This window comes from Colius striatus, assembly GCF_028858725.1.
Source record: "Colius striatus isolate bColStr4 chromosome 26 unlocalized genomic scaffold, bColStr4.1.hap1 SUPER_26_unloc_1, whole genome shotgun sequence".
Lineage (NCBI taxonomy): Eukaryota > Metazoa > Chordata > Aves > Coliiformes > Coliidae > Colius > Colius striatus.
Genome location: NW_026908395.1, coordinates 103,621 through 117,886, shown reverse-complemented (window position 1 = coordinate 117,886; position 14,266 = coordinate 103,621). Strand labels below are relative to the sequence as shown.

The following is a 14,266-nucleotide window of genomic DNA, read 5'->3' as shown; positions in this document are numbered from 1 at the left end:
GACCCCTCCCAGTTGTCTCCAGTCAATCCCAGTTGTCTCCAGTCTCCCCTCAGACCATTTCCAGCCCCCACAGTCACTTTCCAGCCCCCCCCCATTCCTGCCGCCGTGGCCGCCCCGTGGCCCCGCCCCCTCCCCTGACCACGCCTCCTCCCCTGGCCACGCCCCCTGGACACGCCCACTCGCCGGCTGGCCCCGCCCCCTTCCCCTCCTCGCGCCCCGCCCCACGTGACCCGGAAGTGGCCCCGCGCGCGCGCCAAAGGGAGCCGCGGAGCCGCCGCCATGTGAGTTTGGGGGGGGGGGGGCTCGGGGGGGCTCGGGGGGGGGTTAAAGGGGGTCCCAGGGGGTCCCCAAGGGGGGATGGGGAAGGGAACGAGCCCCCCCCACACACAGACACACACACGGACCCCGCGGCCTCCGGAGCGGCCGGTGCCGCGGCCTGAGGGCTCCCGACAGCCCCCAGTGTCCCCCAGTATCGTCCCAGTGTCCCCCAGTATCCTCCCAGTGTCCCCACTATCGTCCCAGTGCCCCTCAGTATCGTCCCAGTGTCCCCCAGTATCGTCCCAGTGTCCCCACTATCGTCCCAGTGCCCCCCAGTATCGTCCCAGTGTCCCCAGTATCGTCCCAGTGCCCACCAGTATCGTCCCAGTGTCCCCAATATCGTCCCAGCGCCCACCAGTATCCTCCCAGTGTCCCAGTATCGTCCCAGTGCTCCCCAGTATCGTCCCAGTGCTCCCCAGTATCGTCCCAGTGTCCCTAGTATCGTCCCAGTGCCCACCAGTATCGTCCCAGTGTCCCCCAGTATCGTCCCAGTGTCCCCAGTATCCTCTCAGTGCTCCCCAGTATTGTCCCAGTGCCCACCAGTATCCTCTCAGTGCCCCCAGTATCCTCCCAATGCTCCCCAGTATCCTTCCGCCACCCTCCAGTGCCCCCCAGTATCCCCTTGACACCTCCCAGTATCCCCTCAGTGCCCCTCCAGTGCCCTTCATTGTCCCCCAGTGCTCCCCATATCCCCCCAGTGCCCCCAGTATCCTTCTGACACCTTTACAGTGCCTCCCAATATCCCCCAGTGTCCCCCTGACACCTCCCAGTGCCCTCCTAACAGCCCCCAGTGCCCTCCAGTACCCTCCCAGTGTCCCCCTGAGCCACCCCAGTGCCCCCCAGTATCCTTCTGACACCCTCAAGTGCCCCGACAGCCCTCAGTATCCCCCCCCAGTGCCCCCCAGTATCCCCCCCCGTGCCCCCCACCCCCTCTGTCCCCCCTGACCCCCTTTTCCCCGGCAGGAGCCTCCTGAACAAGCCCAAGAGCGAGATGACGCCGGAGGAGCTGCAGAAGCGGGAGGAGGAGGAGTTCAACACGGGGCCGCTGTCGGTGCTCACCCAGTCGGTGAAGAACAACACCCAGGTGCTCATCAACTGCCGCAACAACAAGAAGCTCCTGGGGCGGGTCAAGGCCTTTGACAGGTCGGTCAGGGGGTCCCCATGTGGCCCCAAGCTGCTCAGTGGCCCTCAGGGTCACCCCAAGGTCCCTCTGGCTCACCCCATGGTCCCAAATGTCCTCCTGGGTCACCCCATGGTCACCCCAAGGTCCTTCTGGCTCACCCCATGGTCCTAAATGTCCTCCTGAGTCACCCCAGCGTCCATCTGGCTCACTCCAAGGTCCCCCTGGCTCACCCCATGGTCCTAAATGTCCTCCTGGGTCACCCCAAGTCCCAGCTGCCTCCTCAACATCCCTGTGGGTCATTTCAGGGTCCCAGATGTCATCCTGAGTCACCTCAAGGTCCTTCTGAGTCACCCCAGGGTCCCTCTGGATCATCTCAGGGTCCTAAATGTCCCTCAGAGTCACTCCCAGGGGTCTCCTCACAATCCCCAAAGTCCTCCTGGGTCACTCCATCCCCCTGAGATGCCCCAAAATCCCCTTCAGCCCCCCCAAATCCCCCTGAGCTGCCCCCAAACCCCCTTGAGATGCCCCCAAATCCCTCTGGATCACCCCAAACCTCCCCCTTTCCTCCCCCTCCAACCCCTCCTTTTCCCCTCAGGGGTACCCCAACCTCCCCCCTCCTCCCCCAGACCTCAGGGTGCCCCTTTGCTGCCCCTCCCCAGGCACTGCAACATGGTGCTGGAGAACGTGAAGGAGATGTGGACAGAGGTGCCCAAGAGTGGGAAGGGCAAGAAGAAATCCAAACCTGTCAACAAGGACAGATACGTGTCCAAGATGTTCCTGAGGGGAGACTCGGTCATCGTGGTCCTGCGCAACCCCCTCATCGCTGGGAAGTGAACTGGGGGGCACTGGGAGCTGCTGGGGGGCTGTGGGAAGCTCTGAGAGCCACAGGATCCCCTCAGATCCCTTCAGATCCCTTCAGATCCCCTGAGATCCTCCTCAGATCCCCTCAGATCCCTTCAGACCCCCTTCAGATCCCCTGAGATCCCTTCAGATCCCCCTCAGAGCCTGTTGGATGCCCTGAGATCCCTCCCTCAGATCCCACAAGGTCCTCCTCAGATCCCAGTGGATCCCCTGAGATCCTCCTCCGGAGCCTGTTGGATGCCACAGGATCCCCTTCAGAGCCCACAAGTTCTCCTGAGACACTTCTCAGATCCCCCTGGGACCCCCCCTCAGGATCCACTGGATCCCTTGAGAGCCCCCTGGGACACACACCAACCCCCCCCTCCCCCCTTGGGATCTCCCCCACCCCCAATAAGATCCACTGAGGTCCTCTGGGACCCCCCCAGGATCCACCAGATCCCTTGGAACACCCCCACCCCCCTGGGATCTCTTGGGATCCCCCCCCAGTCCCCTGGAGACACCTCCAGGATCCACTGGATCCCCTGACCCTGCCCCCCCCCTCCCCCCCCCAAGATCCACTGGGATCCCCCCAGGACCCACCAGATCCCTTTGGGGGGGGTTATTTTATTGGGGGGGGGGCAATAAATCCGATTGGCTGCTGCCTCCACGCTCCATTCCCATTGGCTGAGCCTTTTATTTTTGGGGGGGGGTCGTGGGGGGGGTGATGACGTCACTTCCTGGGTGGGGGGGTCAGGGGGAGCCCCCCCCTCAGTTCTTCTTGGGCCTGGAGGCCTGGAGCAGAGCCCAGAGGGCGTAGCAGCTACCTGGGGGGGGCAACAGGGGGGTCAGGGACTCCCCAGATCCTTGAGACCCCCCTTTTTGCCCCCCCAGGGCTCTTGTGCCCCCCCCATCTCCCCCTGACCCCCCCCCTTTTTGCCCCCCTCATGTCCTTTTACCCCCCCTATCCATATGACCCCCCCTTTTTGCCCCCCTCATGTCTCTCTCCCCACCCCCCAACTCTGTTTCCCCCCCCCCAATGGCTCTTCTGCCCCCCCATCTCCCTCTGCCCCCCCCTTTTTGCCCCCCCATCTCTCTCCCTCCCCTCCCACTCTCTTTTGCCCCCCCCATATCCCTCTGATTCCCCCCTTTCCCCTCTCCCAGGGGCTCTTCTGCCCCCCCATATCCCTTTAAACCCCCCTCCCCATTATTTCTTGCCCCCCCTCTTAGTCCCCCCCCCCCGGGGGGGGCAGTTTAACCCCTTCCTTGCCGCACCAGCCGTGCACAGCACCGTGGTGACTCGATACAGGGCTGAGTCCTTGGCCCCCCCCCTTCAGATGCACTGGCAGCCCATTGTCCTCCTGGGGGGGGGACACAAAGGGTTAAACCAGATTTGGGGGTGGGGGGGCTTCAGGGACACCCCCCCCCAAAAGATGAACCCCTTCCTAGCCCAATGAAGCCCCAAAACCCACCTGAAACAGCTTCTGGTGCTCAGGGACTCTGTTGAGGAACCTCCTGGGGGGGGTGGGGGGAGGGGCCAAGGAACGAAGCAGCCACAGGGGGGCGCCCTTTTTTTTTGGGGGGGGAGGGGGTGAGAGACCCCCCCTACCCCAAAATACGGCCCTGAACCCCCCCTTTAACCCCTTTATAAGGCTCTTCCCACCCCCCCCACCCCCCCCCCCCACCGTCTCTTTTACCCCCCTCCAAATACACCGGGGTGCCCCCTCCCACAATTAACCTCCTGGTCCCCCTCCCCCCCCCCCCCCAGAATATCCCCCCGTGTGTGTCCCCCCCTAAAATACCCCCTAGACCACCCCCCAAACCCCCACAAACCCCCCTTTAACCCCTTTATAAGGCTCTTCCCACCCCTCCCGGTGTCCTTTACCCCCCCAAATCAACCCCCCGATCCCCCTCCCCCCCCTCCCCAAATCCCCCCCCAATGTCCCCCCCCCCCCGTACCCGCAGGACCCGCATTTTCCGCTCGACCCCGCGCGTCCTCTGTCGCGATAAAGGGCACCGGAGGGGGCGTGGCCACGGGAGGGGGCGTGGCCATGGCGACAGTTGTTGTTATACGGAGGGGCGTGGCCACGGGAGGGGGCGGAGTCACGGTGAGGGGCGTGACCAATGAGAATGAGGTGTGTGGTCTCAAGGGGCGTGGCTAACACAGACCACGCCCCTCCCTCGTTGCCCCGCCCACAACCCACCCGGGACCCCTCTGACCCCCCCCCACGGCTCCTGAGACCCCCCCCAGACCATTTCTGCCCCCCCCAGTCCCTTTCCTGACCCTCCCAGACCATTTTAAGACCCTCCCAGTTGCCTCCAGTCCCCTCCCAGTCCTTCCCAGTCCCTCCCAGTTCATTCCAGCCTCCTCCAGACCATTCTAAGACCCCCCCCCAGTTGATCCCAGCCCCCTCCCAGTTCTTCCCAGTCCCTCCCAGTTCATTCCAAGTCCCCTCTCAGACCATTTTAAGACCCCCCCAGTTGCCTCCAGTCCCCTCCCAGTTCTTCCCAGTCCCTCCCAGTTCATTCCAGCCCCCCCAGACCATTCTAAGACCCCCCCCCAGTTGATCCCAGCCCCCTCCAGTTCATTCCAGTCCCCCCCTACACCATTTCCAGCCCCCCCCTTCGTTCCAGCCCCCCCCAGACCATTGTAAGACCCCCCCTCCAGTGGATCCCAGCCCTCCCCAGTTGATCCCAGTGCCCCCCAGTCAGAGGCCGGAGACCACCCTTGTGCAGCCAAAGGCTCTTTATGCTCCCCAGGAACCCACCACCATGGGGGGAGGGGCAAAGGGGGGGGAGGGGGCACCCCGGTGCCACTTTTGGGGGGTGGGGGCGGCTGAGGGGGTGCCCCCCGATGTCTCCTTTGGGGGGGTCTGTGCAGGGACCCCCCCTCACTCTTTCTTCCTCTGTGGCCTCACCCTGGGGAAGAGCTGGGGGGGGGGGTGGGGGAGGGGAAATGGGGGTCAAAGGTGCCCCCCAAAAGCACAAGGGGGGGTTGGAGGGGCTGGGAGACCCCCCACCAAGGTTGGAGGTGCCCCATGGGAGCTGTGGGGTGGTCGTGGGTGCTGGGAGACCCCCCCCATGGGCTGTGGGACCCTCCCCCCCTCAATGGCCATGGGTGCTCTGGGGCCCCCCCACCCCCCCACCATGGTCATGAGACCCTCCCCCAATGGCTCTGGGTGCTGGGGGACCCCTTTGGGGCTCTGGGACCCCTCCCCATGGCCAGGGGTGCCATGAGACCCCTCCCCACAGCCATGGGTGCTATGGGACCCCCCCTCCCCACAGCCATGGGTGCCATGAGACCCCTCCTCAGAGCTGTAGGACCCCTCCCCATGGCCAGGGGTGCCATGGGACCCCCTCCTCAGAGCCATGGCTGCTATGGGACCCCTCTCCCCAGAGCCATGGGACCCCTCCCCACAGCCATGGGTGCCATGAGACCCCTCCCCACAGCCATGGGTGCTGTGGGACCCCCCCCTCTCCTCACCCCAAAGTAGTTCCTGGGCACCAGCCCCTCGTGGCCGTAGAGGGACCCCCACCACCAGTCGAGCTCGTCGCGGTGCTGCCGCCGCAGGACGGTCACGGCCTCGCCCTCACGGAAGGACAACTCGTCCCCCAGGGCAGCGCTGTAGTCCCAGAGAGCGTAAACCACGCCGCTGTTCTGCACCCCCATGCTCTGCTCCACCTCTGCAGGCACAAGGCGGCTCCTAAACACGGCTCTGGGCACTGAAACGGCTCCTAAACCTGGCTCTGGGCACTGAAATGGCTCCTAAACCCGGCTTGGGGTACTAAAACGGTTCCTAAACCCGGCTTAGGGCACTAAAACAGCTCCTAAACCCGGCTTTTGGCCTTAAAACAGCTCCTAAACCCAGCTTAGGGCACTGAAACTGCTCCTAAACACGGCTTAGGGCACTAAAACAGCTCCTAAACCTGACTTGGGGCACTAAACAGGCTTCTAAACCTGGCTTGGGGCCTTAAAACAGCTCCTAAACCCACTGGGACCCTCAAAAGCCCACTTAACCCCTCCCCCAGTGCCTCCCAGTGCCCCCCATCACCCCCCAGTGACCTCCCAGTGCCCCCCATGATTCCCCAATGCCCTCCCAGTGCCTCCCAGTGCCCCCCATCACCCCCCAGTGACCTCCCAGTGCCTCCCAGTGGCCCCCATGATCCCCCAGTGCCCTCCCAGTGCCCCCCAGTGCCTCCCATCATCCCCCAGTGCCCTCCCAGTGCCCCCCATCATCTCCCAGTGCCCTCCCAGTGCCTCCCAGTGCCTCCCATCATCCCCCAGTGCCTCCCAGTGCTCCCAGTACCGCTGAGGTAGCTGTAGCAGTCGACGTAGCCGTCCCGGTAGGGGTCACACTTGTCCAGTGCCAGGCTGCCGTCGCTGCCCGTGCTGGCGAACACGGCGGCGCCGTGGCGCACCAGGGCCACGCACACACTGGTGTCATTGCACGAGGCTGCGCAGTGCAGGGGGGTCCTGGAGCAAACAAGGGGGGTCCCCCTGAGATATCCCATCCCAGTACCCCTCCCAGTGCCTCCCATCAGCTCCCAGTGCCCTCCCAGTATCTCCCAGTGCTCCCCAGTACCCCCCAATTTTCCAGCGCCTCCCACTGCTCCCAATCACTTCCCAGTGTTCCCAGTGCCTCCCAGTGCTCCCCATAACCTCCCAGTGCCTCCCAGTGCTCCAACTCCTAGTGCCCCCCCAGTACCCCCAGTTACTTTCCAGTGCTCCCCAATTGCCCCCCATCACCTCCCAGTGCTCCCAGTCACTTCCCAGTTCCTCCCCAGTGCTGCCCATCACCGCCCAGTGTCTCCCAGTACCCCCCCATCACCTCCCAGTGCCTCACCCCTCTTTAGGGGTCCCCTGTGTCCCCTTTCCCCCAATTTGGGGTGTCATCTCCCCGTTTTTGGGGTCCCCCCTTCACCAGCCCTCTTTGGGGGGGTCCCCTCACCTCTGGGGGTCCCCTGTGTCCCCCTCCCTTTGGGGTGTCTCTCCCTGTTTGGAGTCTCCTCCAATTTGGAGACCCCTCCCCCCCTCTTTGGGGGCCCCCCGTTTTTGGGGTCCCCCCCTCACCAGCCGTGGCTGTCGGGGGAGTTGACGTCGGCGCCGCTGGCGATGAGGAACTGCACCACGTGGTGGTTGGCGCCACAGATGGCATTGTGCAGGGCAGTGATGCCCTCCTCGTTGGGCTGGCTGGGGTCCTGCAGCTGGGGAGGGGGCACAGGGGCTGTGCCCACCCTGACAGACCCCCCCCAAAACCCCCCTGAGCCCCCCAAAACCCCTCACAGCCCCCCAAACCCCCCCTGGCACCTCCAGTGCCCCTCACACCTCTCTGTGCCCTCCTCCTTGGGCTGGCTGGGGTCCTGCAGCTGGGGAGGGGGCACACGGGCTGTGCCCACCCTGACAGACGCCCCCACAGCCCCCCAAAACCCCTCACAGCCCCCCAAAACGCCCCAGAGCCCCCCAAACCCCCCTGAGCCCCCCAAAACCCCTCACAGCCCCCCAAACCCCCCTGCCATCCCTCCCTGCCCTCCTCGTTGGGCTGGCTGGGGTCCTGCAGCTGGGGTGGGGGCACAAGGTCTGTGCCCACCCTGCTGACCCCCCCTGCCAGCCTCCCAGAGCCCCCCAAAACCCCACTGACATCCCCCAGCCCCCCAAAACCTCACAGAGCACCCCAAAATCCCCCTGGCACCCCCTGTGCCCACCTCAGCCACAGCCTGCTGCACCACGTCCAGCTCCCCTGGCATCCCCCAGCCCCTCTGCCTTCCTGCCACCCCTCCAGCCCCTCTGCCAGCCCCCCTTGCACCCCCAGCCCCCCTGGCCACCCCCTGTGCCCACCTCAGCCACAGCCTGCTGCACCCCCCAGCCCCCCTGGCACCCCCAGCCCCCCTGGCACCTCCCAGCCCCTCTGGCACCCCCCAGCCCCCCTGGCACCCCCCTGTGCCCACCTCAGCCACAGCCTGCTCCACCACATCCAGCCCCCCTGGCACCCCCCAGCCCCCCTGGCACCCCCCCTGGCACCCCCTGTGCCCACCTCAGCCACAGCCTGCTGCACCCCCCAGCCCCCCTGGCACCCCCAGCCCCCCTGGCACCTCCCAGCCCCTCTGGCACCCCCCAGGCACCCCCCTGGCACCCCCTATGCCCACCTCAGCCACAGCCTGCTGCACCACGTCCAGCTCCCCTGGCACCCCCCTGGCACCCCCCAGCCCCTCTGCCAGACCCCCTGGCACCCCCTGTGCCCACCTCAGCCACAGCCTGCTGCACCACATCCAGCTCCCCTGGCACCCCCCTGGCACCCCCCAGCCCCCCTGGCACCCCCCTGGCACCCCCTGTGCCCACCTCAGCCACAGCCTGCTGCACCACGTCCAGCTCCCCGCTCAGCGCCGCGTCCAGCAGCAGCACCAGCGGGTCCAGGCGCACGTGGGCACCGGCCGCCCGGCGCCGGGGGCACGAGGGGTCCCGCAGGGCAGAGCGCAGCTCCTGGGGCACAGGGCACGGGGACAGGGGCTCAGGGGTCTGGGCATGGCTGGCAGGGCACCATGTGGTACCTGGGGGGGGGGTCTGAGGGTCCCTGGGCACTGGTGTGGCACCTCAGGGGGCTTTGAGTGGCATCTTGGGGGGCTTTGAGTGGCATCTTGGGGGGCTACAAGGGACACTGGGCTTTGAGTGGCACCTCAGGGGGCTTTGAGTGGCATCTTGGGGGGCTTTGAGTGGCATCTTGGGGGGCTACAAGGGACACTGGGCACAGGGTGGCACTCCGAGGGTCCCTGGGCACTGTGTGGCATTGTGGGGGGCTCTGAGTGGCACTTTGGGGGGCTTTGAGTGGCATCTTGGGGGGCTTTGAGGGTCCCTGGGCACTGAGTGGCACCTCGGGGGGCTCTGAGAGACACTTTGGGGGGGGTCTTCAATTGGCACTTCAGGGGGCACCAGCCACCTCAGGCCCCCCCAGACCCCCCCCTTCTCATCCCTCCTGACCCCCCACTCCCAGGGGTCTCCAGGGGGGTCTTTGACCCTCGACGACCACCCCAGAGACCCTGAGACCCCCCCCAGACCCCCAGAATCCCCCCCAGACCCCCCCTCGACCCCCTCAGCCCCCCCCCCAGACCCCCAGAATCCCCCCAGACCCCCCCCATCCCCCCTCCCCCACTTACCCCCTCCCGACCCCGCACCCCCGGGGGTCTCCGGGGGGGGACTTTGACTCTCGACGACCACCGGCGGCGCTGGGGTCGGTGCCTCGGGCGCATCCCCGGGGGGTGAGGAGGAGGAGGAGGAGGAGGAGGAGGGGGAAGGGGAGGAAGCCGGGGAGGGGGCCGCGGGGGGCGGGGGCCCGGTGCAGGAGGCGGCTGATGAGCTGCCGGTACTGGCGGGAGCGGGGGGGCGGCACCAGAGCTCCCGGGCTCTGTTCCATCGAGCCCCGGCGCTTGAGGGGTCGCGGCATCTGAGCCAACACACGAGCGACCTCCCCGAACTCGGGGTCTCGCTGCGCTTCGGGGGGGCAGGACGGGCTGGAGCCGGGTGGGGCTCAGCGGGCGGCTCAGGGGGTCGCCTTCGAGACCCCCCCCCTGGAGGAAACGCTCCAGCTCCGGTTCGGCATCGCCTGGGGAGGGGTCGGCTCGGGAAGGGGCTGCGAGGGGGGGAGAAGGGGAGGGGGCTGCGGTTAGAGGGGGGACGATGGGGCTGAGACCCCCCCTCTCCAGCCCCAGGGTCCCGGGAGGAGGCATCGGGACCCCTCCCCAAGCCCCAGGGTGAGGGAACCGGACACCGAGACCCCTCCCCAGCCCCAGAACTGGGCACCGAGACCCCTCCCCAAGCCCCAAAACACGGGGGGCTGCAGCACCGGGACCCCTCCCCAGCCCCAGAACAGGGTACCAAGACCCCTCCCCAAGCCCCAGGGTGAGAGAACCGGGCACTAAGACCCCTCCTCGGCCCCAGAACCGGGCACTGAGACCCCTCCCCAGCCCCAGGGTCCCGGGAGGAGGAACCGAGACCCCTCCCCAAGCCCCAGAACACGGGGGGCTGCAGCACCGAGACCCCTCCTCAGCCCCAGAACCGGGCACTGAGACCCCTCCCCACCCCAGAGTCCCGGGACCGGGCACCGAGACCCCTCCCCAGCCCGGCACACGGTCAGAGGGCTCCGGTAACCGGGTACTGAGACCCCTTCAGCCCCCCACGACCAAGCCCCTAAAGCCCCGCCCACCTCTCACAAAGCCACGCCCCCAACCACAAACCACGACCACTACAACGTCAGGCCACGCCCCCAAGTCAAAGCCACGCCCACATCCCATTCATACATCTCCATTAAGCCACGCCCACATCCCCCGCCAGGCCACGCCCCCTGTTAAAAGCCACCGCCCGCCACGCCCCCTCAAGCCCCGCCCACCGTGCCGTAGCCCCGCCCCCTTCCCCCCCCCCCCACTCACCTTCCCCTGGCAGCGCCGGGGGCGGCCCCTGGGGCAGCGGCGGCAGCTTTTGGGGTCCCCGAGAGGCGGCTGAAGGTGGGGGGGACGGAGAGGGGGAGGGGCCAAGGGGGAGCCCCCGAAACCCCCCCCCAGCCCCCCCTTCCCCCCCCCACCCCCCCTGCTCCCAGAAGGCGTTTTGCAGCTTGAAGATGACGGAGAGGGGCAAAGGCTTGTGGCGGGGGGGGGGTCTCCCGGCGGGGGGGGGCACGGGGATGCGGGACACGGGCTGCTGGGACTGGGGCCAGCCCCGGGCCCCCGGGGGGGTGGGCGCTGAGCGGCGGAAAAGGGCCTCCCCCCCCCCTCCCCCCCCCCGCCAGGGGCGACACTTTGTAGTTCCGAGGGAGGGTGGCGCTGTGCCCACCCCCGTAGGTGCCATCCTGGGGGGGGGGAGAGGAAGAAGAGGTCAGAAGGTGCCCCCCCCCCGCCTATTTTTAACCCCCCCTTGTCTATTTGACCTCCCTCCCCCTTGCCCTGTATGTCCCCCCCCCCAGAGGTGGTGGCACTGTGCCCACCCCCGTAGGTGCCATCCTGGGGGGGGGGAAGAGGAAGAAGAGGTCAGAAGGTGCCCCCCCCCGCCCATTTTTACCCCCCCTTGCCCATTTTTACCCCCCCTTGTCCATTTGACCCCCCCCTTGCCCAGTGAGTCCCCCCCCAGGGGTGGTGGCACTGTGCCCACCCCCGTAGGTGCCATCCTGGAGGGGGGGGGAGAGCAAAGAGAGGTCAGAAGGTGCCCCCCCTGCCCATTTTAACCCCCCCTGCCCATTTTTACCCCCCCTTGTCCATTTTAACCCCCCCCCCTCGACCCCCCCCCCCCCACCTTGGCACCCACCTTGTGCCCATCCAAGCTCGATTCCCTCCAAGGTGCCAGAGCCAAGCTCAAGGGGGGGGGTCGTGCCCCTGGTTGCCCCTCGGTGGTACCTGGTATGGGGAGGGGGCATCAAGGTTAAAGACCCCCCCCTAAATGACCCCAAGACCCCCCCTCCAAGCTCTGTCTCCAACCCCCGTGCCCCAAAACACCCCCCAAAATGGCCCTTTGGACCCCCCCCAATTCACTCCACGTGCCAACCTTGGCTTGTGCCCTCCCATGTGCCCCCCCCCCCAACTGACCCCAGGACCCCCCCAATTACCCCAGGATCCCCCCCCCAATCCCCCCCCCCAACTTCTGTCTCTGCCCCCTGCCTCCCAAAATGCCCCTTTGGACCCCCCCAAATCACCCCAGGTGCCACCCTTGGCTTGTGCCCCCCTCCACGTGCCCCCCCCCGGGCCCCCCCCATGTGCCCCCCCAGACTGACGCTCGTAGCCCCCCGAGTTGGGGGGTTTCTTCTCATAAGCCACGTCCAGGTCAGACTCGTTCCAGCTCTTCTGGGGCCGCCGCTTGAGCACTGAATCGTCTGGGGGGAGGGGGGAGACCCCAAAAATGGGGTGAGACCCCCCCCAAAAATAGGGTCTTGACACCTCCTCATCATCCCATAACCCTCCCAACACCCCAACCCCCCAAAAACCCACCCAAACCCCCCTCAAATCCCCCCAAACCCCCCTCAAACCCCCCAAATCTCCCTCAAACCCCCCAAAGCCCCCCCAGATCCCCTCAACCACCTCTCAAACCCCTCTGAAACCCCCCAGTGCCCCCCAACCACCCCTCAAACACTCCAACCCCCCCAAAACTCCCCAAATACCCTCAAACACCCCCCCAATCCCCCTCAAACACCCCAAAGTCCCCCCAAAACCCCTAAATCCCCCCCAACCACCCCTCAAAACCCCCTCAAACCCCCCAAATCCCCCTCAAACCCCCTCAATGTCCCCCCAACCACCCCTCAAATACCCCAAATCCCCCTCAAGCCCCCCAAACCACCCCGACCACCCCTCAAACCCCCAGAGCCCCCCCAAACCCCTCCAAATCCTCCCCCAACCCCCCCTCCCAAGCCCTTACCCTGTGCCCAGATGGTGGGGTACAGCCCCTGCAGCTCATAGGGGGGAGGTGCAGGGGGGGCACAAACCCCCTCCCCAATTCGAGGGGACCCCCCCCCGAACCCCAACAGCTCATAAGGTCGATGGAGACGTGGGGAGGGGGCTCGACCCCCCCCTCCTGCCCCTGTGCCCCCCCCGCCAGGGCTTGGCAGTGCCAACCCTTCATAGGGCACTGCCAAGACTTTGGGTCTGGGGGATGGGGCCCGATCCTGGGGGGGGCCACGAGGAGAATTGGGGACCCCCAAAGTCTCCCCCAAAAAATCAGGGGGGTCCAGTAGCAGGCTCCTGGGGCTGAGGGTCCTAAACTGCTCCTGGGAGGGAAAGGGGGGGATTTAAGGCATTGGGGGGGACAATGGGGTCTCCCAAGTGCCCTCCTCAAATTTGGGGTCTCTCTCAACCCTCTGGGACCCCCCCAAACCTCGAGTACCCCCCAAACCTCAGAGACCTCCCCCAAATCCTGGGCACAGGGAGGGAAAGGGAGGGTTTAAGGGAGTGGGAGGCACAATGGGGGTCCACTAAGTACTCCCTCCCCAAATTTAGGGGTCCCTCCAATCCTCTGGGACCCCCCCAAACCCTCAGGGACCCCCCCAAACCCTGGGCACAGGGAAAGGAAGGGAAAAGGGGAGTTTGAAGGACAATGGGGGTCCCCCAAGTGCCTTCCCCCCAAATTAAGGGACCCCCCCTAACCCTCAGGGACCCCCCCAAACCCTCAGGGACCCCCCCAAACCCCACCTTGGGGGGCCCAGGGCTGTCACTCCAAAGGGATTCGAGCTGTCGGGACAATTCATCCACTTTGGCCACAGCTGAGTCCAGCTCAACCTGCTTCAGGTCCATGTGCTGCATGGCCAGGGCTGGGGGGGCAAAAACACGCGTGGGGGGGTCACAGACACGAGTGGGGGGTCCCAAAAGGGGTTTGGGTGCTACCCCCCCACCCATGGGTGCCCCCCAAATCACATCAGAGAGGGAGATTCAGGGCTTGGGGAGTGGGGGGGGGGGGAATAAACATGAGTGGGGGGGTAAAAACACGAGTGGGGGATGTGGGGGGGTCCTAAAAGGGGTTTGGGTGCTGCTCCCCCACCCATGGGTGCCCCCCAGCCCCCCCAAATGACACTGGAAGGGGAGATTCAGGGCTTGGGGAGTGGGGGGGGGGGGAATAAACATGGGTGGGGGGGTAAAACACAAGTGGAGGGTCACAGACACGAGTGGGGGGTCCCAAAAGGGGTTTGGGTGCCCCCCACCCATGGGTGCCCCCCTCAACTCACACTGGAAGGTCAGATCCAGCAGGTCCTGAGCGCTGCTCAGCCTCTCACTCGCCATCCTGAGCTCTGCTGGGGGGGGGGGTGTGATTTATGGGGGGGCTGGGGGTGGGTTTTGGGGGGCTGAGGGAATTTTGGGGTGCTGAAGGTGAGTTTGGGGGGTCTGGGGGTGGGTTTTGGGGGGTCTGGGGGTGGGTTTGGAGGGTCTGGGGGTGACTTTTGGGGTGGGTTTTGGGGTGCTGGGGGTGGGTTTTAGGGTGCTGGGGGGGTGTTTTGGGGGTGTGCCCCGATCCCTTGGGAACGCAGC

General features: G+C 66.2%; 3 protein-coding genes across 3 annotated transcripts; 1 reads left to right on the top strand and 2 right to left on the bottom strand.

Annotated features, from left to right (window-relative positions):
• Positions 1 to 201: 201 nt before the first annotated feature.
• On the top strand, positions 202 to 2,955 carry SNRPD2 (small nuclear ribonucleoprotein D2 polypeptide). Its single transcript, XM_062019627.1, has 3 exons — positions 202 to 281; positions 1,282 to 1,461; positions 2,101 to 2,955. Coding segments are annotated over exons 1-3 (357 nt in total). The 5' UTR covers positions 202 to 279; the 3' UTR covers positions 2,276 to 2,955.
• On the bottom strand, positions 2,956 to 4,312 carry LOC133629025 (cytochrome c oxidase subunit 7A1, mitochondrial-like). The gene is given in 5 exon segments (XM_062019628.1): positions 2,956 to 3,105; positions 3,554 to 3,608; positions 3,610 to 3,639; positions 3,751 to 3,846; positions 4,238 to 4,312. Coding segments are annotated over 5 exon segments (252 nt in total). The 5' UTR covers positions 4,253 to 4,312; the 3' UTR covers positions 2,956 to 3,049.
• A 724-nt stretch (positions 4,313 to 5,036) lies between these two features.
• On the bottom strand, positions 5,037 to 14,028 carry PPP1R13L (protein phosphatase 1 regulatory subunit 13 like). Its single transcript, XM_062019634.1, is given in 15 exon segments — positions 5,037 to 5,208; positions 5,763 to 5,962; positions 6,586 to 6,752; positions 7,350 to 7,483; positions 8,616 to 8,792; positions 9,489 to 9,560; positions 9,562 to 9,771; positions 9,773 to 9,900; positions 10,697 to 11,018; positions 11,020 to 11,112; positions 11,565 to 11,653; positions 12,028 to 12,126; positions 12,666 to 13,014; positions 13,436 to 13,554; positions 13,966 to 14,028. Coding segments are annotated over 15 exon segments (2,253 nt in total). The 5' UTR covers positions 14,021 to 14,028; the 3' UTR covers positions 5,037 to 5,169.
• Between the last annotated feature and the right edge of the window lie 238 nt (positions 14,029 to 14,266).